The sequence below is a fragment of the Leopardus geoffroyi genome, chromosome A3 (assembly GCF_018350155.1).
Source record: "Leopardus geoffroyi isolate Oge1 chromosome A3, O.geoffroyi_Oge1_pat1.0, whole genome shotgun sequence".
Lineage (NCBI taxonomy): Eukaryota > Metazoa > Chordata > Mammalia > Carnivora > Felidae > Leopardus > Leopardus geoffroyi.
In genome coordinates, this window is record NC_059336.1 from 120,520,698 (window position 1) to 120,544,608 (window position 23,911).

At 47.3% G+C, this 23,911-nt stretch overlaps 1 protein-coding gene across 3 annotated transcripts in view; it reads right to left on the bottom strand.

Annotated features, from left to right (window-relative positions):
• The window catches only part of EFR3B (EFR3 homolog B), an 80,504-nt gene that overhangs the window by 25,986 nt on the left and 30,607 nt on the right, over window positions 1-23,911 (bottom strand). For all 3 annotated transcript variants that reach the window (XM_045447534.1, XM_045447533.1, XM_045447532.1), the window contains exons 2-4: window positions 17,905-17,981; window positions 16,707-16,834; window positions 9,257-9,407 (exon numbers count right to left, since the gene is read on the bottom strand). In XM_045447534.1, coding sequence (XP_045303490.1) covers window positions 9,257-9,407; window positions 16,707-16,834; window positions 17,905-17,981 — 356 coding nt within the window. The remainder of the gene's footprint in view (window positions 1-9,256; window positions 9,408-16,706; window positions 16,835-17,904; window positions 17,982-23,911) is intronic.

The following is a 23,911-nucleotide window of genomic DNA, read 5'->3' on the forward strand; positions in this document are numbered from 1 at the left end:
CACCCTCCACTCCACCCCCTCCGTCAACTCTCGGTTTATTCTCTATCTTTTTTTTTCTTTTTCTTTTTTTAATTTCAATTTTAGTTAACCACATTAAATATTGCCATGGCACCTGCCGCTTACGCATCGTATTAGTTTTCTGGGGCTGCGTCACTCTGATCTCTGCCTTCGTCTTCATATTATTTTCTCCTCTGGGTCAAATCTCCCTCTGCCTCTCTCTTATAAGACCCTCATGCCTGCATTTAGAGCCCATTGGGCTAATCTAGGATAATCTCCCCATTTCACTATCCTTAGCTTAATCACATCTGCAGAGACCCTGTTTCCTTATAAACCTGTGATGTTCACAGGTCCCAGGGACGGGCACGTGGACATCCTTCAGTGGGCATTTTTCAGTCTATCAAAACATGCATCATCTAATGTAACTTTTGGCAAACCAGTGAGTTTTGCAGGATTATATTGCTCCCATTGTGAAGATGGGGAAACTGAGGCTCTAAGGGAGCAAGGGAATTATTTCAGGTCAACCAGCTTGTGACAGGTGGAGCTGGGCCACCAAGCTCCATACTTGGGAATTCTGATACTTTGATGTTCTTCACCCTCTACCACTGGCTTTTATTTTATTTATTTTATTTATTTTATTTTTATTTATTTATTTATTTTTTACATTTATTCATTTTTGAGAAACAGAGTGAGACAAAGCATGAGCGGGGGAGGGGCAGAGAGAGAAGGAGACACAGAATCTGAAGCAGGCTCCAGGCTCTGAGCAAGCGGTCAGCACAGAGCCTGATGTGGGGCTCAAACCCACAAACTGTGAGATCATGACCTGAGCTGAAGTAGGATGCTCAACCGACTGAGCCACCCAGGCACCCCTATTTATTTTAGTTTTTAATGTTTATTTATTTTTGAGAGCGTGCAAATGGGGGAGGGGCAGAGAGAGGAGGACAGAGGATCTGAAGCAGGCTCTGTGCTGACAGCAGTGAGCCTAAGGTGGGGCTTGAACTCAGGACCATGAGATCATGACCTGAGCCGATGTCGGACAGTCAACTGACTGAGCCACCCAGGCATCCCCACCTGTGGTTTTTAAATTTTGATGTGCATTGGCATGACCTGGGGAGCTTGTAGAAAATGCAGACTTCTAAGCCACCCCAAGCCTGGTAAACAAGACTACCTGGGGAGGAGGGCCCGGGTATCTGCATTCTGAAGAGCCATCCCTCAGCCGACTTCTCCCCCTGGAAATTCTGGGGCAGGGGATTTATGAACCCTGTGTCCTTTGTCCCTTTACTGGCAAGCTGGACCCGTAGATCTGGAAATGTTCCCAGTCAGGCTGGGAGGGAGCCCGCTTATGCAGGATGCTGGGAAATGTAGAGAAGCATGTCCTTGGTAATGGAGGTCAGGCAAGGCTGGATAGATGGCCGTCTCCTTCGAAGACCATCTCCTTCGAACTGGAGTCGTCGGGGTGAAGCCAAGGGTTGGATAGGTGACCCAGCCTTGGCTCCCCTTGGCTCCGTCTCTGGGGCCCAGAATGGCCTGGGGGCTACAGCTTTGAGACTTAGGCTGTCAACCATTCCATTCCCATGTGTGCCAGGACTCTCGCCCCGCTAAGAGGTCTGATGATGAGAATGCACTTAATGCCCATCCTGAACCTCCCACGCAGAGGGTGTGTGCCCTGCTTATTGCATTATAAATGTAAAATAGGTAACTTTTTGGTACCAAGATTTCTGAACATCCCTAGGAACCCTTGGTGTGATGGCTTGATAGGAGCTTTCCTTTCTCAAGTCTGAAAGTATGGCTGCCCGGTCAGCGTTGGCCTATGCTGTCCCTTGGGGAGTGCCCACCCTAAGCTGCTCCTGAGTCTTCCAGGGGCTGACAGGAACCTTCTGTAACCGTGGTTCAGAAGGTCAAATCGGGGTATTTCGTGGGGTCCCTGGTCGAGGCACCACACCCACTGTGGAAGTCCGCCTGGGCAATGCCAAAGCCCAGCAGACGTGCGTTTGGAACGTTAGGGCTTTAGAGTGAGTAAGGCCTTCGTCCCTCTTATGAGAGACAGCACAGCGTTATGGTGATAAGAAGGGGTCTGGAGACAGTCTGCATTTCTTTCTTTTTTTTTTTTTTTTTTTAATTTTTAAACTTTTATTTCTTTATTTTGAGAGGGAGAGAGAGAGAAAATCCCAAGTAGGCTCCATGCTGTCAGTGCAGAGCCTGTTGCGGGACTCAAACTCATGAACTGTGAGATCATGATCTGAGCCAAAATCAAGAGTTGGACATTTAACCGACTGAGCCACCCAAGCACCCCCAGGCTGCATTTCTGAATCTCACCTCCTCTACTTATGAAGCTTATCTGGGGCAAGTTAATTAAGCTTCCTGTGCCTCAGTTGCCCCATCTGTAAAATGGGGCTAAGGAGAGCAGTTGCCTCTTCAACTTGGTATGACCAACCCACCCCAGTTGACAGCGCAGCCTCATTTTCCCCTCAGTGCACTTTTGGCTCGCTCTGAACACTCCCTGGATTCCCACTGGGCCCATTTACCTGCGAGGCCGTGACTCTTTTTTATAAAGCATGAGACAGCAGGGACTTCCTGCCTGCTTCATTCCCAGTATTGCTAATTCATACCTTACAAATGGCTTTTGTTAGAATGCTGCTTGCCTAATGAATAAGATTGTGAAATAATAAAGCTGGGTTTGCTTTTGGTTTTATTTTTCTAAGATATAGTAATGATGAGGAAGGTCTCCATAGCAACAAACGGAAGATTCTGAGCACGTGACACTTCAAAGGCTCCAGGCACTGCTAGGGCCACCCTTTCAAGATCAAAGTTTCAGCTCTTTATACACAACAAAGGGCGCGCTTGCCCAGCAGATCACGACCCTCCGCACAGGCAGGGGGGAGAGCCACAATTATGCAAATACTGAGAGTTACTAAGGGCCTGAGTTAATAAAGGGAAAGTAATCTCCAAATATTGACGTTGTAAAAACAGCTCTTCCCCCCCACCCCCACCCCATGTGGAAAATGGAAGCTGAGCTGGTTGGCCTCACGTCTGTGCTAACAGAGTGTCTCCAAGCAGAAGTAAGCCTTTGCCTCTTGGGCAGAAGAGGCTTGTGAGCCTCGCGGCTTCCTGCCATCAACAACAGAACCGCAGTCTGGAACGCTGGGCACAGAGAGGAGCCCGCCTCTCTCAGGGGTCTAGGCCTGCAGGCTGTTCCACCAGGAGAGACGGGAACTGCTTCTTAGCTTCACCGAGACAAATCCTCGCTGGGAAGCAGACCTTGTAAACCACACGGGTTTGACTGTAACACCCCCTGCCCCGACGGCCAGCTGCTCATGCTGACAGCAACTTCCCAGAACACTTTTCAGTAAAGCCAGAGACAAACGGCCCCACTGTGATGTGATCGATCATGTCCTGCTGAGGCCAGAGGAGGCTCCGTCATTCCCTAGACCTAGGACATCCTCTCTTGTCCACCCACATTATGCCCTCTCTTTTTCAAGATTCTTTGCAAAACTGACTCGGTTTTAAGGTTTCTTGGGAAAGCCCGGTCCCTGCTGCCCGGGGAGGTGATCTCTCCGGCCCTGAGCATCCCCCACATGCCGGCTGGGCAAACACAGACCCAGGAAAGCACCAGCTGCCTCTGCTCTAGAGGGATCCCCAGCATTTGCTGGTGCTGACCCCCGTGACCTAAACTGCACACTGGCCTTGCCGTTCAGACTCAATCCGCCTTCGGGGAGCCCACCTCCAGCAGTGGTTTCTGTACTGGTGTTGGATACGGGAGCGTTTCTAGTCTAGAGATGACAGTCAAAACCGCAACAGTTGATGAATGGTCCAGGGGGAGCACACGGGTTGAGAAGATGGGGCAGCAACCGTGGAGACCACAAACATTTCAGGGGCGTGTGGAGGAAGAGAATCATTGCCGGAAAGTATATTCATTTCCGATTGCTGCTGTAATAAATTACCACAATTTAGTGGTCTAAAACAATACAAATTTATTATCTATGGCTCTGGGGATCAGAAGCCTAAAACAGGTCTGCCAGGCTGTGTGCTTTCTGGAGGCTCCACGAGAGCGTTTCCTTGCCTTTTTTAGCTTCCAGAAGCCACCTACATCCTACATCCTTTGGCTCATGGCCGCCTTCCTCCATCTTCAAAGCCAGTGGAGTAGCATTTCAAATCTTTCCCTCTGTCCCTCTGCCTCCATCAAAATTGCACCTTCTGTCTGACTCTGACCCTCCTGCTTCCCATAAGCATCCCTGTGATTACCTCAGATCCACCTGGATAATCCCAGAGACTCTCCCGATCTCAAGATCCTCAGCCTGGTTTCTATCTGCAAAGTCCCTTTTGCCATTTCAGGTAATGTTCACGGGTCTAGAGCATGGACATCCTTGGGGGACCGTTACTCAGCCAACCACAGAAACTAAGAAGGATGAACCAGGTGGGAAGAGCTGGGGTGATGGGACCAGGATGTCAAGGGGGGCTGAAGGAAGAGTGGTCAACAGGGAGAAATGTTACCTGAGATGAAACATCAGCTGAGAGGTGGGTGGGGAATGGGTTGCTTGCCTGGTTTCCCCAGATTTCTCATGGCAAAGACAAAAATGTACTTTAAATATTTTGTTTTATGCTTATTTATTTTTTGGAGACAGTGCATGTGGGTACACACTCGCATGAGCTGGGATGGGGCAAGAAAGGGAGAGAGAGAGAGAGAGAGAGAGAGAGAGAGAGAGAGAGAATCCCAAGCAGGTTCCATACTGTCAGCACAGAGCCTGGCATGCAGTTCAGTCTCATGAAATGTCAGGTTGTGACCTGAGCTGAAATCAAGAGTCAGACACTCAGGGCGCCTGGGTGGCTCAGTCAGGTAAGCAACCAACTTCAGCTCAGGTCATGATCTCATGGTTTGTGGGTCTGAGCCCCGTGTCGGGCTCTGTGACAGCTCAGAGCCTGGAGCCTGGAGCCTGCTTCAGATTCTGTGTCTCCCTCTCTCTCTGCCCCTCCCCTGCTCGCACTCTGTCTCTCTCTCTGTCTCAAAAATAAATAAACATTAAGAAAAATTTTTTTTTAAGAAAAAGAATTCAGGTAAAATTTACAAAACATAAAGTGAACCTCTTATAGTGCACAATTCAGTGGCATTGAATACATTCATATTGTGCAGCTAAAGCATCTCGTCATCCCCAAAGGAAACCCTGTACCCACTAAGCAATCATTCTCCTGCCCCTCTTCCCCAGCCCTGGGCCACCATTATTCTGGTTTCTGTATCTATGCACTTACCTAGACTGGACAGCTCATAGAAATTACACACTATGTGATCTTTTGGGTTGTTTCCATCTTTTGGCTATCGTGAATCGTGCTTCTGTGAACATTTGTGCGCAAGTATTTGTTTGAGTATCTGTTTTCAGCTCTTTGGGGTATATACCTAGGAAGGATTGCTCAGTCATATGGTAATTCTATATGTTTAACTTTCTGGAGAACCACTAAACTGTTTTCCACAGGGCCAACGCCATTTCACGTTTCCACTAGCAACATATGAGGGTTTCAATTTCTATGCATTCTTGCCAACGCTTGTCATTTATAGGTTGTTTTTTTTTTTTTTTTTTTTTTTTTTTTAATAGCCATCCTAGTGAGTGTGGGGTGGAATCTCCTTGTGGTTTTGACTTGTATTTCCCTAATGATTAGTGATGTTGACCATCTTTTAATGTGCTTCTTGGCCATTTGTATATCTTTGGAGAAATGCCTATTCGAGTCCTTTAACCATTTTTTATTTGGGTTGTTTTTTTGTTGTTGAGTTGTAAGTATTTTTCATACATTCTGGTTGCTGGACCCTTATCAGATAGTTGTAGATATTTTCTCCAATTCTGTGGTTGTCTTTTCACTTCCTTGGTAGTGTCCTTGAATGCACAAAAGGTTTAAATTTGATGAAGTCCATTTGTCTATTTTTTCTTTTGTTGTTTCTACTTTTCATGTTGCACCTAAGAATCCATTGCCAAATCCAAGATCATGAACACATAATCCTCTAGTTTCTTTTAAGAGTTCTATAGTTTCAGCTCTTACATTTAGGTCTTTGGTCTATTTTGAGTTAATTTTTCTATATGTTGTGAGGCAGGGATAAAAGTGCAAACTGTAATCTATGAATCTTCATAAGAGTTTACTATTTGTATACATTAGGCTAATAGAGTAGATTGGTTATGTAGGGGAACTTGGCATTTTCAGATTTAACATTTTCAGTTTATCATTAGTGAGTGATCTTTTTTAAAAAAATGTTTATTTTGTTTTGGGGGAGGAGCAGAGAGAGGTGAGGGGCGGGGAAGACAGAGGATCTGAAACAGGCTCCACATTGTCAGGGCAGAGTTTGGGGCTTAAACTCAAGAACCATGAGATTATGACCTGAGCCAAAACCAAGAGTCGGACCCTTAACCGATTGAGGCACCCAGGCGCCCATCATTCGTGAGTAATCTTAAAGGTCAGGACACATGGTCACTGTGCTGTCCCTGAGACACACATTTAGACCCCACGGGCAATGAGGCAAAGGCACAAATGCAAATCCCCAAACAAGTAAAGCGAGCTTAGCTGGCCCTGGCTCCCTGTCTTCTCCAGACTTTCCTGGTCACTTATCAGCTTCCAAAACTCAGCTATTCTCATTGAGGGTAGATTTTTAAAAATTACACTTTACTGCATGCAATGTGCAGGAGCGGTATTAGCAAATTTGGATTTTGTGATGTGTCAACCCAAGGTCATTCTTACAAGCTAGATAAACTCCTATTAGGGATGAAGAAAGGAATGGAGGTGGGGAGGGAGAGAGAAACCCTGTACAGGTTGAAGACTACAGTGTGTGTCAGTGGTCCCCAAATCCACTGCTAACATCACATGGGAGGTGAAAACATGCAGATTCCCAGGTGACCACGTGCCCCCTCCAGAGATGCTGGTCAGTGAGTCTGGTTGAAACCTGGGAATCTGTAGGTTTCCAAAGCTCTGCAGGAGACTCTGTCATTGGCCAGGTTTGGGACCTTGAAGTGTCTAGGGTTTCTGAAGAGACGCTCTGCAGAAGGCGGAGGTTTGTTGAGTGGATTCAGGCAGTAAAGCCAGTTCTGAGGGAAAAGGTACAGGGAGGCAGAGCTGGCTCAGGGGGAAGGTTTCTCTCAACTTCTCAGCCACAAGGCAGTGGGCCACCTGTCACGGAGTTGGCCTGGCCACAGGGAGGCTGGTGGCACAGCAGAGCTCTAGGGACAGGAGTGCACTCTAGGGACAGAACATGGCACGGGGCTAAATAAATCACCATCTAAAGCCAGCGCTTCAGCTGTGCGAGCAGACAAGCTATCCGACTTTTGGGGCTTCTTTTTCCAAGCAGAGAAATCCAGCAAAACGAAGGTTTTAAGTGAGCTCAGTGGGTTTTTTTTTTTTTCCTTTTCTTTTCCTCTTATATTCTCTTTCCCTCCTTCCTTGTCTTTCTGTTAACTTCCTAGCAGCCAAACCCTTCATCCAAATGAAAGGTTGCAAACCTCCACATAGGATCTTTCTAGTCCTCCTTCCAGGTCCTCCTTTGCCCCCACGAGGCCTCGAACCCCCATGAAAACCAGTTGAAACTCCTACGCTAGACTCTCTAAGACTACATCGAGTATTAGCATGCTGGCGGTTCTAAGACAATGAGGAGCATTAGAACATGATTCTTAGGGAGGCTTGTGGACGTCCCCGGGGTTTGAGAGCTGGCAAGAGCACGTGGATGAGGGACAGCACTAGCAAAAGCTGCCTCCAAAGTTGGACTCTGGATCTACTAGTTATTCGACTTAATTTACTCATAATTGCTTGTCCTTATATAACCTTCATTGTCTGCAGTACAGGAATCATTAGCCGACTCTCATCTGTTGCTGATGCACTGATGGGCTGTGATGGGAATCTAGGAATTTACAAGGCAGGAACTAACCAATCGCCTACCCCGGGCCAGGGCTTGCTATGGGGAAAGGTAGCTCTGGCAGCCACCTGTTTCTGTGGTCCCCCATGGGGAGAGGCCCTCTGGATGCCTGATGACTGGTTTATTTTCCATTCAGATGTTCTCTCCTAGACTAGAGTTATCTTAACAGGGCAAACGAAACAGTATCTGAAGCTGTTGCCAGGGCAACTTGACAAAAGACTTCACCCTCAGCCACCGTATATGAAATTTGTCAAAGGCAGCTGGCTCACAGGGAGAGGAAAGAGAAGGGAATAGTTGCCACTTTTGCTCCTTAAAATTAAAATTTAAAGGCTATCTTCTTCTGGGTAAATCAACTTAGGTAGAACAGGAGAGCAGCTGTGATCCGTGCAATAAAAAACTCAGAAATGTCAGGCTGGGAATGCTAAGAGCGAACCTTTAGCTTTTCTTTTGTGATGTTTGTAAAATAGGTGCCTATCAGGGCTTTTAACACCAAGCTGCCTATAGACCTGGAGCTGAAAGTATGCCCTGAAGGGGGAGGAATAAGGCAGAGGGCAAGACACTGAAGAAAGCCACCAGGATATTCAAGTCTATATAGATAAATATGAAGCAGGGAGTTCTTGACACATCTAATAGCCCTTCTCTCCCCAAGCCGTAACTATCAAGATAGCAGCCTCTTGTACGGAGACCAGCATCACTGTGTTTGGACCAAGTTCAATCAGCTCATGGTACGGATGAAAAGACAGGTCCATAAAAGACAGCCCAGTCAAAGTTACCCAGCCAGGCAAGGGCAGAACTAAGCCAGAAGCCCTGTTTCCTGTTTCTGCATGATCTTTCCACTTACCGATGCCTCTGTGCTATGCTTCTTTGAAAGAAGTACAAGCTGGACAGCTTTCAAAGTATGCCCTATGGAGTCAGGGGCCAAGCATAGGGCACGCCCTGCCCTCAAAGGAATGACTCCTTTTCCATCTATTTTTATATCTACTGGGGCTCCACTTAAAATTATTTAAGGGAAAAATCTATTACTAGAAAAAAAGCTTCAAGATCACAGATCTAAAGATAAATATAGTAGATGGCGATAGCTGCAAAACCTTGTGAACGTATTAAAAACCATTGAATCATATGCTTTACTATGGTGAATTTTATTTTTAAAATTTACTTTATTTCTCATATATTTGTTTAAATAAAAGAAAACCCCCAAATACTCCTTTATTCAGACAAGTCCCTTTATTCAGAGGGACAGACACTAAGATAAGAAGTGAGTTGTACTTAGGATCAGAAACCAAACGGGACTGGATGATAACAATGCTGACCCAGACGTCCTCCGTGCCCCACCGCCATGCTCCCCACTCCCCACTCCAGAGCGCCTGGGCAGCTCCTTACCGAGTTGGTGCCAAGGATCTGCAGGTTGGGCTTCTCCGACTCCAGCAGCTTGGCCACCATCTTAAGGAAACTCTCCACGAAGAGGTTGATGCTCTGGCAGTGGCAGGCCATGAGCAGCTGGTCCAGTGCCTCCATGGCGATGCACACGTACCTGGGGAAAGCAACACCGTCACTTGGCCTCACACCCATTCCACCCTCACCACGTGACCGGGACAATCTAGATGGCAGCGTAGTGGCCACCTGGGAAGCATCTGGGGAATGAGGCTCTTCCGTAGGTGGCCAGCATCTGCACAGCCATTCCAACCAGTGCCCACTCCAGCCCAGCACAAGAGTCAGAAGGAACCGGAGCCAGAAGGGAGCCCAGACACCGGCCCCCCAGCCCCTCCCTCCACAGATGAAGAACACGAGGACAGGTGAGGTGTACCAGTTCGTGAGTAGATACAACCAGAAAGGTTGATGCTCAGAAGAGCAAATGCTGAACCCAACCCCAATGAGATCAGAGAATCATTTGATCCAAGGTCAGGAAGTGTTTGTTGAGCACCCGCGGGAGAAAAGCTCTGTCTTAGTCAGTGCAGGGATGTAAGGAGGAAGTCCTTCAACTTATGGGGCCTGGAGTTGGATGGACAAGATAAACACACAGATACCTCCTCTAAAAAGAAATGCTACAAGAAAATCATGCAGGACATCTCACAAGGGTTCCAAAGAAGGAGAGAGATAGCTCTAGTGGGAGGAAGAGAAGAACTTTCGGAAGAATGTTTATGAAGAATCTGAGATGGGCCTGAGGACTAGTCAACTGCAAAGGTTAAGGAATATAAAATCTGCATGTATTGTGTTTAAAGACCTCAGAAGTCCTAGTGTTGTCACACAAGATGGTTCATGGCATTACCATATTTAGATAATGCATACTGTAACTAATGAAGATGATGTTCTATGCCAACTCTAAGGCCCTAACTACTTAATTCTTCTAAAGTCTAAAACCTGAGTGAACATCTTCTGAAACCAGAAATACTCACCATCCAACGGTGAATGGGCTTACTAGTAAGTCAGTCCATCCTGTTTTTTGACAACTAAATTAAAACTTCTTTATCTTTCAAGCTAAACCTTAATACCTTTATCCTGTATTTATAATTCTACTTTTGGGAGCACTTAGAAAAGAGGGCTAAGCCCTTCAACCACCTGAATGCAACAATCTCCTGTTTCTTGCTCTTCTCTCTGCTCAAAATACCCAATCCTCTCCAAATTAGCCTTCGCAGGACAACCCCTGATTATCCTGGTGGTTGTCTTCTTCAACCCGTCTCTTGAATCCCCAGAAAAGTGCCGCAAATCAAATTCCTGCTGAGAATTAGGAGGGCACGTCTGAGCCCAAACCCAACATTTGTTCCACAGGGGCGATAGGAGCCTATGGTCAGGTAAGACACAGCATGAAGGGGTGCATGCCCCACTTGCTAGGCCCTTGCATACTAAAGAAAACAGAGTAGACATTTACTGGAATAGGTTATTTAAATTCTATTGAGGAAGCTGCTGCAAATCTGTCCAAAATTATTCCAGTTCAAATCTTTGTAGTTTTCTTTAGGGAGTTAGGTATCTGAGGCAGAATGCTGTGAGTTTCCCCCGGAATCTCTTTCCCCTCTTTTTCCCTAGTAATTTAGAATTTTAACTGAGCTCGTGGCTGTTCATCAAGACCACCTCCCAGCCCCTTCTGCTGCTAGGTCAGGCCACATGATTAAAATATTCCCATTAAGGGGTGCCTGGGTGGCTCAGTTTGTTGGGCGTCTGTCTTTGGCTCAGGTCACGATCTTGAGGTTTGTGGGTTGGAGCCCTGCGTCGGGCTCTGTGCTGACAGCTCAGAGCCAGGAGCCTGCTTCGGATTCTGTGTCTGCCTCTCTCTCTGCCCCTTGCCTGCTCATACTCTGTCTCTGTCTCTCTCAAAAATAAATAAAAAACATTAAAAAAATATTTAAAAAAGAGTCTCTTATGGTTTGCCTCACTCTCTGTTTTTATTTTATTTTTCCTTCCTTTCCCCATTTGTCTTCTTTTTAAAACAAAGTTTGGTTAAATAAAAAGAAAGCACAGGAAGCATGACGACAAGGTGAATTCTGGAGGTGCCAGGAGGACAGGACACAAAGCACACAATGCTTCTCCTGGCAGTCGTTCAGTTTCAGACGTTGTGTGTCCAAACTGCCTCACGGTGAGCGAGCCAGCTTTGCAAATCCAAATATATAAAGTAACAGCAGTCATGGTGTCTCCTAACTTTTTTTAAGACATCAGATACCATTTCTTAGGTACCTCTGAGCTAACTTCTATGTTGAGCAATCATAAGAAAAACAGCCTCTCTGACATTATCCTGTCCACTTTTTTTAAATGTTAGGTGAATTGAGTCCACTCTTATTAAATTATTACTTAATATCATTAAATGCTATTACATAGTTATCTCTGGGCATGCTTACAAATGGATCAGGCCATGCTCTTATTTACAGGATGTCTTTCAAAGACAAAGCCAGCATTGGGTCTTTGAGCTCCTTCGGGTGAATCAGAACCACCATGTCCTGCTGGGTGCGGGGGTGGGGGGCGGTGCTGGCCATTCCTGGCTCTTTAGAGGCCATCGTAGTCACAGTCCAGGAAAGCTGCCATGCCTTGCAGAAGTCCTGGCATGTTTCAGCTTGGCTGTCCTGGTCAGCGAAGCAGCCTGGCTGGGGCCCTTCCAAAAGAAACAGGCTTTCCTTGCAGACAAACCTGGCCATATTTGAGCAACCAAACATGGCAGGTGGGAAAACGGGGGCAAGCAGTGTAGAACTCTATTCTCCTATGAATCATCCCAGCATCCTATGTAGGAAAGGCTTCACCATTAGCTCACAGAGTTCAAATGAGGGAAAGGAAGGGGTGGAGTGGGGTTTGGCAAGAGAAGAAACTAGAAGACTTCCCAAATTCCTGAGTTTAGATTGCTGCTTTTCCTTTTCCTGTAAAAAAAATTCCCAGAAAATCCTAAAAAGGAAAAGCCATCCTTTGCTAGCAAAATGAATGAATGAATGGATTAAAACATATAAATTAAAAAAAAATTAGCTACTAACCAGGAGTGGAGATTTTGATGGAAACTGGAAATTATAGTAGAAGAGAAACTGTAAAGTCAAGAAGTTTAAGGCCTAGTTCTTTGAATATACTATTCTTTGTTCCCCATCTTGGGCCCCCATACTAAGGATGGAAGGATTATAATGATGAACTTGAGCTTTTCAAAGCATCTTAGAAGATTAGAAGGCAAAGGGACCTTGGAACCTCCTAGTCCAAGGCTCTCTGCATTGGTCCTACCTTACCTTAACCTCCCTAGGAATCTCCTGTAGCTGGGCCTACAGTCTCCAAGAGAATAAAGTGTGGGCTTCTCAGGGTGATGTCTGTTCAACAGGACCAGGGCCAGTCAGCCTGGGTGATCTGGACTCAGTGTCCTGGAAGGAATCCAGGGAAGTAATAGGTCCAGGAAACTGAACCGGTCTGAGTACTAGGAGTGGGTCAAGGCAGAAAGGTGCTGGTGAAGACTAGCCCGCTGCAGGAGCCCGAGGTACAGACAACAGCAGCAAGGGTTCTGGATGTACTGGGAGGGCTTCAGAGCCGTCAGGTGAGTAAGGCAGGTGAGTAAGGCAGAGCCCAAGGAGTCTGGGCTAGAACTGGGTTCATGGACAGCAACCGACACCAAGAGAGGACACTTGGGGGTTATAATAACAGGAACTCCGGGGCAAGGCCCATGGCAGGAGGTGAGTTAAATATACAGGGAATGTATATTTCCTGAGGAAAATATACAGGGAGTGAGGCAAGAAGTATCTCCTATTGAATTCCAGAAGGGGCAGCTCGTTCTGCATGAACACCTTGTGCTCAACCAAGAAGGAGTAGGTACACAGAGCCTGGGAACCAGGTGTGGTCTGAGAGGAAAGGCAGACATCTCTGCCCATCATCGTTCACGTCAGTGAGCAGCACCTTAGAATTCACACCTTATTCCCTCTCTGCCCACATTTCGTTATCACCCCTGATGCTAAACACACATTAACGCAGAGTTCACACACAACTGGAGCGGGGTGATAAAGCGGGGAGGCCGTGGGGTAGAAGATGGTTCTGTGACTTGGGTCGAACACCCAAGGTTCACGTCTGTAAAATCAAACAGCAAACACAGACACGTGCATGGCGACAGGGAGACACAACCCCTCAGACTGTCTGCATGTGAATATTTTGCCCTTCCAAAGCTGCCATCAGGAAGATACTAATGACAAGGAAGAGAATAATGATGAGTGCGGCACTGGGTAGGGAAAGACGGGGCGGGCAAGGAGAGAGAATAGGAGATCAGATCTAACAGATTCTTCTCCAAATGTTTATGATTAAAGCTTCCAACGAGGCGTTCAAGGCTTTACTTAGACGCTGCAATGCCTATTTTTAACAGAACGATACCAATTTTGAATGGTAGTTCTGAGGGCAGTGGAATGATTCTAAGTGGCTGTGCGGGCTACAGCACATTTTTACCAAGAGAACCATCACTGCAGAGAGGGCAGATAAAATTAGTATTAAATGCTTAACGTTATTGCTAGCATATTAGTGTTAGATTCAGTCTAGGATAAAGTCATTTTTACTTGCCTGAATATGCTTTACAATATGTCAAGGCGATTTATATAATCAGCATGTACAGTGTATTTGTGCCCTTTTTATTGTAGCCTACTTTTATTTTATAAAATGATGATAGGGATGGACTGTTTTTGGTCTTGCTTTTATCCTCGGGATAGCTTGCTTTCAGATCTGTTGGTGGGTCCTGCAGAGGTGGGACGTCTACACCCTATAAGCACAATGTAAACCTTTTTACTCCAATTCTTGCCCCGGCTTCACCAGGAAGAAGGGGCCTTGTCGGGTGGTAGGGCTGATGCGCAGCGGTGGGGGCCCATGACGGGGGTCGAGGGGAGACAGCGCTGCACCCAGAGGTGTGAGGCCCAGAGACCCAGGGAGGAGTGTCAGCCAGTCCACGTGGAGTGGGCCTAGAGCAGGCGGGGCAGGTGTGGTGAGCATGGCTGGCGGAGTGGCGAGTTAGGGGCAGGTTTAGAAGCCTCCAGAGGTCAAGCTGAGGAGCTTGGATTTTATTCTAAAGGAGCCAGGAAAGGTCTGTGTTTTGGAGATCAGAGCTAGCAGTTCTCGACTGGAAGGACCAGAACAGGAAAGACGGGGCAGGGAGACAATTTCTAATGCTGCCGTCCGTAATCTGGAGTCTGCAACAGAAGAAAGGTAGAAGCAGAGGAAAGTACAGGATGGACTTTGTGGAGAATAGAAGCAATGGAACTTAGGAACAACTGCTCTGGATCTACCCCATCCTTTTTTTTTTTTTATGTTTATTTATGCCTGAGAGAGAGAGAGAGAGAGAGAGAGAGAAAGCAAGTGGGGGAGGGGCAGAGAGAGAGAGAGACACAGAATCCGAAGTAGGCTCCAGGCTCTGAGTTGTCAGCACAGAACCCAGTGTGGGGCTCGAACTCATGAACCTCGAGATCATGATCTGAGCCAAAGTTGGATGTTTAACCAACTGAGCCACCCAGATGCCCCGTGGATCTACCCTGTCCCTCGCCCCATCACCAGGGACATTTTTGGGTTCTCTTACATTCAGCTTTGCTCTAAACTGTGGTGTGGGAAGGGCAGGTCCTACTGTTCACTTTTTTCATTGGAAAGTAACACATGTTCAACAGAGAACATTTAGGAAACACACAAAAAGGGTAGATAAAAAACAAAACAAAGTGCGTGTGCACACACACACACACACACACACCCAGCCACACTGCTCAAAAAATGAGCACTCTTCACTTTTATGGCATATTTGTTTTTACTATATTTTCTAGGCATTGAGATTTGTTGTTGTTTATTTTTTAAACTGATGATAAAGCACTTTATACATAATTATGTATTCTATTTTTCATGTACTTATGGCATTTTCATTACTATATGGAAAACATGTTTATAAACATCATTTTTGTTGGATAGATAATATTTCACCAAATGATAAACATCATCATTTACTAAACTATTTTCCTCTTATTGGACATTAATTTCCACTATTTCTTTCTTTTTTTAAAAATTTTTTTTTTCAACGTTTATTTATTTTTGAGACAGAGAGAGACAGAGCATGAACGGGGGAGGGGCAGAGAGAGAGGGAGACACAGAATCGGAAACAGGCTCCAGGCTCTGAGCCATCAGCCCAGAGCCTGACGCGGGGCTCGAACTCACGGACCGCGAGATCGTGACCTGGCTGAAGTCGGACGCTTAACCGACTGCGCCACCCAGGCGCCCCCACTATTTCTTTCTTGTAAAAAACACCATAATGAATCTCTCTCTGTGTAAGGCTAGTTTATAACTTAAGATTGATTTCTTGGGATAGACGAATAGAAAAGGAATTTACTGGATCAAAGGGCATAAATGTTCTTGAAGATTTGACCTATATTTCAAAACTACCTTCTAAAGAGTTTCAATCAATTCACACTCATTCTAGAAAAGTATGAAAGTGCGTCTCATGTCGTCATTCCTTGGTTAATACTGGAAATATTTTTTTGTCAGTTTATAAGTGAAAATGGTATCTTAGTATTTCAAGGCACATCTTTGATTATAAATTTATTGAATATTATTATTCCTATTTCCTCTTCTGTGGGTTGGTTTTTTGGGGCCCTTGCTTCACATTTTTGAGCCTCTCAGCTTCCCCACCTCTTTCAAAACACATCTTTTTGCTGTTTGTCTTTTAAATTTCGATGGTTTCTTTGTTGACATCAAAATATTTAAATTTTTAAACAGTTAAATCTATTGATCATTTGCATTTAAGATTTCTTCTCTCTTCTAAACATAGCAAGTCTTCCCTCTCAGAAGATTGATAAATATTTCATTTAAGTGTATTTTTAATGGACAAGTTACCCCTAAACTTGCCTTTTCACTAAAATGTAAATGGTTTTCCTTTCTTTCTTTCTTTCTTTCTTTCTTTCTTTCTTTCTTTCTTTCTTTCTTTCTTTCTTTCCAAATGCTTATTTATTTGTTTTAATATGAAATTTATTGTCAAATTGGTTTCCATACAACAGGGCTCATCCATAGATGGTTTTTAAGACAGTAGGTTGATCGGTTGAATGAGAATAATGGCACTTTCTGGACTAGACTAACTTTTCAAGGTCCCAGACTGCACGTGAGGGCTTCTAGATGGAGACCCAAGGGGTACATGGATGCTAAAAGAGGTGCTCCCAGGAAGTCTACATCTCCTTCTTCCTGCATCTTGGCAACAGCATCAGATTTTACCCTGCCATTGGAAGAACCCATGCAGCCCATCCCTCAGTCCCAGGCCCCTTTTTCTCAGTGTGTTCAATAACCCAGTCTACCGTCATGTTCATAAAAGGACCCTGTGTTTTGCCTTAAAAACGTAATACCACTTCTGAAAGTATCCGTCTCACTTTCTCACACTTCTTACCCATATCGATGACGACCCACATCGCGGATGAGCCTCTCGGAGAGGTAGGCGCCAATTCGATCCAGTTTTTCTGGAGCTGAAAGGGCGTAGAAGGTCAGCTTCTCCATGTTGGTCTTCACCAAGCCATCCTGCAAAAGACAGGCCCTCATGTGTCACTGTGGCCGTTCCATGGCTAGAAGGGCTCAAGTCTAAAAGTAAATAATATGCCAACTTAATCATTATTTAGCAGAGTGCCATTATGTATGCGACCAACCCCCCATGTGGGTTTCAGGGATACAGGGATGACCAAGGCATGGTTCCTGCCTTCCAGGAACGCACAACTTAACCCACAATATGCCAGCTATAAATGAGAGTAGTGGTATAAGTGTGCATATGTATGTGTATGCGTGTGCATGTGTATATATATACATGAATGTATAAATGTATAAATATATGTGTATATGTGTATATATATGTATAAATGCATGTGTATATATATACATGAATGTATAAATATGCATGTGTGTATGAATAATAAGGCTTCATTGAAAGCAACTCAGAATTAAAATATGCTGGATATCCAGCACCAAGGCATGAATGGGAAGAGGGGGCAGCTTAGCAGCAATTAGGGAATTCTCCAGAGGATGCTGGAAATGTGACCCTTCAACTGTCTATCAAGAAGCTGTCATTGATTTCCAGAGAGCAAGTCGAGAATATGTCACATCCTGACATTTCCAAAACCACACGACCCGTAATGCAGCCTGAGTGGGGAGTGGCAGCTTGGAAGCCAGTAAGCCAGGCCCCCGGCGTGCATACACCCAGACCACCTGACAGGTACCAGAGGGAGCCACAGAGAAGACATGGGCTCCTGAGCCAAAACCCGAGAATGGAAGTACTCACGCTAAATGGCAGGGACATAGAACCATCAAGGGAGTTAGCAGTTCAAGGAACCATCACTCAGATAGACATGGGTGGGAAAGACGTCTCAATTGTATAGCAAAGGCCCAAAGCTTGCCAAAACAAGCTTCCAGAGCCCTCTGCAGATCCTGACTCCAGAAAGATCCAGACCTCCTCTGCTTGCAGGCCCCCGGCCGCCTCTCCCCACTGACCAGGGTCTGAGCAGGCCCAGCGGCAGGAGGCCTGGGAGACCCGCCTCCCCCTCGCAGCCCTGGATGGGGTGAGACAGCGCGGGGTGAAGCCAGGCGGAGGTGGGACCCACCTCGGGATCCTCAGGGAAGATGTTGTCAACCAGCCTTTTGTACCTGGGGCGTAGAGCACCGCAGCAGCCACACACACCTGTAATGGCAAGAAACACCCATGAGCGGGGCCTCCCAGGCAGGCTGAGGGGACCTGGCGACCAGGCCAAGGCGGCTCGTAAGGAGCCAGACCCAGGTGGAGAACAGAAAGGTCCCTCCCCCAGAGTGCCAGGGCCCCTGCGCTGGGCGTCTCCCACGACTGGCACACATTCCAAACCTTTGCCCTTTCTGCTTCGTGTCTTTTGCTTGGGGGTCAAGGACAGCGGCATATGGGAGCCTGATGCTAGCACACCAGCTCTTGTTCACGAAGCCAGGCCGTGGAGGAGCATTTGGAGGGGTGGGAGGTTCCCCAAAGGTCAGGTGCTACCCTACGTATATTTCCCCGGTTCCCTGACATGCAGGCAGGCGTGCACACGTGGACTCTCTCTCTCTCTCTCTCTCTCTCTCTCTCTCTCTCTCTCTCTTTCCCTCTCTCGGGCAGGACTATAAACCTCCTCCCGCAGCCCAAGAATCTCGCCGGTGTCCTGGGAAGGTGGAATTCGTTCCTCCCAATGCCCCTCATGGACTCCCTACTTCTTTTATTCTCTGCTCCTCAATCCCCTCTACCATCCTGTCCCCTGGGGCCATTTCCATTACAGGATGTTAGATGAAACTATGATAAATTAACATTACCATTAATTATTAACATTTGAAAATGCATCTTTAATGCAGTGTGCGGTGGTGTTTGAAAACCACGGTGTTTCGGGGGCGGGGGGGGTGTGGGGCCTCAGGGGCCAGCCGGGTGGTGGTCCTGCAGGCCGGCCCCCCACCCCATGAAGAGTCCACCAGTCTGTGGCTAAACGAGAGACTAAGAACAATGTGGTACATTTTTAGAAAGCTGAATCTATTCCATTTAGAAGACTGTTTGATATGACCTCTTTGTCGTTTGCTGCTGTCAAATGATGGTGTTAGGAAATCAGCAATAATAGAACAAACCTTGGGAAAATGAAAAACTGACTCTTTTAAGGTCATAAAAAGTTTTCAATGGAAAGGAAATTGAACCATCTGGGAACCGATGCTGTCCAGCCTTCCTCTGGCTGCAGGGATCTCTCCTTCGGCATCCCAGCCGCAACCCTCACTGCCCGGTGGGGGGAGTGGGCACTCTGGGGAGGAGCGGAGGGGAGGGAAGGGAAGGGCCTGGGAAAGTCCACCACCCCCCCCAAAAAATAATTGCTCCCTCATTCTACTAATTAATGCTTAATTCTGCTTGTACAAACTCTCCAGTTGAAATGCAAATGCACCCTGGAAGGATCAAGCCTATGGGTCATTCAGAAAAGAATGACTTACTTTAGTGGGAATTACTTTAATCACACAAAGAGCTTTACAGCTGTGAAGAAAAGAGGCTCTCTGGGAATTTTGATTGGGAGGGGGTGCAGGGCTGCCGTGCCAGGAGGAGGAAGGAGCAGAGATTTGGGCCATAGGAGTGACTAGGATACAAGGGAATGGGTGCTATCTTGGAGACGCCAAGGGGCACCCCGAAGAAGGACTGATTCATGACACCCCTCGCCCACTCCACGGGTAGCTGTGTGCCCCCGCCTCCCACCTGCTAGGGGACAGGAGGACAGCAGAACTGGTCCACGGCTGCAGAGCCAGGCCCTCCCGGGTCAGGCTCACTGGGCTGGCCTGGCATCTCCTCATCCCCTCTCTGCCCACGCCTGGGAGGAGACGTTAGGGCTCTGGCTGGCTGGCATCCAGGGCCAGTTCTCACGACGGAGCAGCTCCGGGGGTGGTGTTCTCCATCTTGAGCCTCCAAGCCCGGGATTTAAACCCGTCCTCCTTCCCCCCTTAGGCCACCCTGCCCTCTGCCAGGTACAGCTGTCAGCAGGCTTCTTCCTAAGATGCCCCCAGGATGTGCCCTCTGCTCTCGGGGCAGCCTCCTTCCTCACCGTCCCCAAACCCCCCAAACTGGGAGCACAGGAACACGGGCCCTTTGTGTCTTAAGGGAGTGAGAAAATAGCAACACAGAGAACTTAGAACTGAAAAGCCCCAGTGTCAGTCCCTTCCCCAAACATTTCTGGAAGACCGATGAGGCAGGGCCTGCACAGGACAGAGGCCAAGCTCACGGTTGTTAGAAACTCTGACTTGCCGAGAAAATACCCATTTTGGGTACTCAGGGTAGAGACCTCTGTGCAGGAGCACCAAGGGGGTTTGGGGGTCTTGACTACAGCAGCGGGGCCAGGCCCGCTGGCTCAGTTTCTTCCCAGTAGAAACCAGGCAGCCTGCTGATCTCCTGCTCTTTTGTGTTCTAGAAGGGGTGCACCTCAGGATGCTTCAGTGCCTCCTTCTCTGATGGGCCTCTCCCTGGAATGCACAAAGGCCTGGAGGAGCCAGCAGGATAGGGCCCCGCTGGGAGCCAGTCATATTCAAGGTCCCAGAGCACTTTCCCACAGACAGGGAGAGGTAAGGAGGCCCGGAGAACAAGAGGGGAGAGCAGATACCCCCTATCAGCAAAGCCGCCATTGCTCCGGGGATGCTTCCTGACTTGCGCCCTAGTGCTTCTTCCTAGTCTGTTTTTTCTTTCCAACCTCCTCAGACTCCTTGAGAGCGTATGAGGCAAAGTGGTCAACAGCATGGCTTTTCCAGTTAAATCCCAGCACTGCCTGCCGCTTCCCAGATGTGTGACCTTGAGCAAGGAAGGACACTGGGCGAGAATGTCAAAAGGCTGTTGTGAGTTGATGGCTGCAAGCCCTTACAGCAGGCTCACCAGTAGGGTCCTTCCCTCTGCATCCCCGGGCCTAGAACCGCTGAGCCCTTGCTGAGCGGGGCTTTCCGCCACGCTTTCCCCGCTGAGCACTTGCTCAGCAACAGCGGCCAAGGCCAGCGGACATCCAAAGGCCTGAGAAGTGAGACTCGAGGCACGTTCCTTCAGATCAAACCGCACTGACCTGTGGGTCTGAAACGTGTACCACCTGCCCAAGGCAGCTCTATGTATTTGCCAGTCACAATAACTTGACCTCCACCTCTAGTGACTGCCAGCACCCTCCCAAAGCCAGCGTCCCCGAGAACCTTCTTGCCTCAGCACTAACTCTGCAAACCCCAATGCAGATGTGACATGCCAGAGGCTCACGCGACAGAGCAGAGTCGGGTGCAGCCGAGATCAAGCAAAGGGGTCACTGGAGAGAATCCACAGGACTGGGCCTCAGAAGGTCTGTCACTAGTACAGCCACTGTCATGCATTGAGACAGGAAGACAGAAGGGAAGTGAGAGAAAAGGCTGGGGTTTTGCTTGGCTTCTTTTTGGGCTTCTAGTCTTGCTAGGACCTGCATCGTACCCTACTCCACACATGCCTTGTAATGCAAAGGTAATGTCCTTCTTGTGCTGCAAAGAGTTAATGATTTCTCTAGAATAGATAACATCTAAGGAAGGACCAGGTGACCGAGGAAGCCATCATATGCGTGTTCCAGAACACAGGTGCTGGATATCTCGATGCCAAGGCCCCCCCAGCTCTAAGGAATGACACCTGGGTTCTCATCTTCGTTCTAACTGGTTCCTGGATGCCTGAGAGGACACATACACCAGACCATTGCCCTCAGTAAAAACCCCCAGACCCCAAAGAGAGACGAGACTCGGGCCCCTTTTCTTTCTGACTCTCACGGATGGTCCGTCTATATCTGCTCTCTCTACATCTTCAATAAAGATGCCTGTTTTCGCCTCTTGCTGGCTCATCAGCGTGAAGCCAAGGACCCTCTTGCCTGGTCCTGCGGGACCTCCCCCTCGGTCCTCACACCCAACCTGCCGGCATCACTCTGGTGGAAGTGAAGGTAGACAGACTTCAGTGAACTGACAAGCACATGGGGTGGAGGGAGAACAGAGCTGCCTTCCCCAAACCATGTTCTGTGACACACTGGTTGTGAGACGCTAGCAAGAATCCCCCAGAAAAAGGGTCTAAGGACAAAGAAATATATGAAACTGAGCAAATATATGAAATGTGAAAGTGTGCATACCAAATCTCCCTATTCCAGATTCACAGTGCAAATCAGCCTGTTACAGCCTCTGGAAAGTCATAAAGTAAAGGAATCTGTGGAGATATGTTCAAGCCAACCTCTCATTTTTTTTTTTTTTTTTTGCAATTACAAATATCATCTTGATGAATACTTTTAACATTCTTTTTCCAAGGCACATGCACGACCTACCACAATGGGATAGAAAGTGTATTAACGTAGTACATTGGAAACAGAGTTAATTTTAGATTTGAAAAGTACTGGGTTCAAGTCCTGGTTCTGCCGTTTTATCTGTGAGACTGTTTCCTCATCAATATAATAAGAGGAAAAGATTTTCCCTAAGATACAATTCTCAGGGAATTTGCCACAGAATCTAGAAAGGGCGAGATCACCTAGAGCTTTGACGGTCAGGGGAAGGGCTTCTCAAAAGAGGGACAAGCAAGATGTGGGGTGAAACACCCAGTGGGTGCTTTATTCCTCACATGTCAGGCACAGTGCGCTAAAACACTTTACAAGTGTTAGCTCCTTAAATCTTTACAACAACCCATAGATGGCACTATTTTATCCCCATTTTACAGATGTGGAAACTGAGGCAGCAAAGGGTTAAGTTACTTGCCTAGAGCGACACAGCTGATAAGTGGCAGCCCAGGATTTGAACCCCCAAAATCTACTTCCAGAGGCCACGATGTTCTTAACTACCATACCAGGGAGGGGATGGGTTAGCACTGCCACGGAGCTGGGAGAGCCAGAGGCTTAGACAGAAACAGAAGAACCACCAAGGCATTGTGCCCTGGAGGAAAGCACAATACGTCACCCCCAAATATGCCTCTTTGACATAAAATGTATTTTGACCTGAAGGTAATCAAGAAGCAATAAATGTAGAAAAAAACTCCCCCTTTTCTGCAGAAAGGCAGGAGAATCTCCTTTTGCAGGCAGAGAAGGCACCAGAGGAATCTGCAAACAAACTTTGTTAAGCTAACCCATATCTCCCTAGTTACTTCTTCACCATTTACCATTTTCATCACTTTCAGCCCCAACCCGTTTGTCTTGTCAATTCTTCACAAATTTCTTGGGTTCGATTTTTTTTTTTTTTGCCTAAAAGGTATGAAAGTGTCCTGCTCTTCTCAGATCTTGGGGTCGCGTTCTCTAGTCAAGGCCCCCATGTCCGTGTAAAATTTCAAACGTATGTGCTTTTGTCCCGCTAATCTTTGTCAGTTTATTTTTATTTATTTATTTAAGTTTATTTATTTATTTATGTTGAGAGAGACAGAGACAGCATGAGTGGGGGAGAGGCAGACAGAAACTGGGAGGAGAGAGAAGAATCCCAAGCAGAGCCCCACACGGGGCTTGAACTCACGAAACCGTGAGATCACGACCTGAGCCGAAATCAAGAGTCGGATGCCTAACCAACTGAGCCACCCAAGTGCCCCTGTCTTTGTCAGTTTGATTTTCAGACCCAGGCCTCAGAGGGTAAGGAACGCTTTTTTTTTCTTCCCTAAAATCTCCAACTGTAAAGTGCACGCCAGTGGGGAACTTACAGACGTGCAGATCCTGGTTGAGCCCCCAGGGCCGGGGCTTGAAAGCCTGCATCCCCTCCACACCGCTCCCCGGTGCTGCTGGACCAGGGACCGCACTTTGAGTCTGCGAGGCACCGGGGCACAGTGGTTAAGAATTTGGGCTCACGGGTCAGACAGGCTTAGGCTGAAGTCCCAGCTCTCCCCACTTCCGACTGTTTGACCTTGAATAAGTTACCTCACCTAAAGCCAAGTCTCCTCACATGAAAAATGAAGACGGTCATGGTTCCTTCCCAGGGGGCTGGGGTGGGGGTTAAGGGATACCTCGGCCCTCGACATCCTCTCTCTTCAACTCCCTTGAGGGAAAGACACAGGGGACCAGGATGGGCCAGACTGAGGACAGCTTTAAGCAACAGGCAGACAAGTTTAGGTTTTGCCTGCGTTACCAGGGAGCTCTGGGAGCAGTGAGCAGTGGG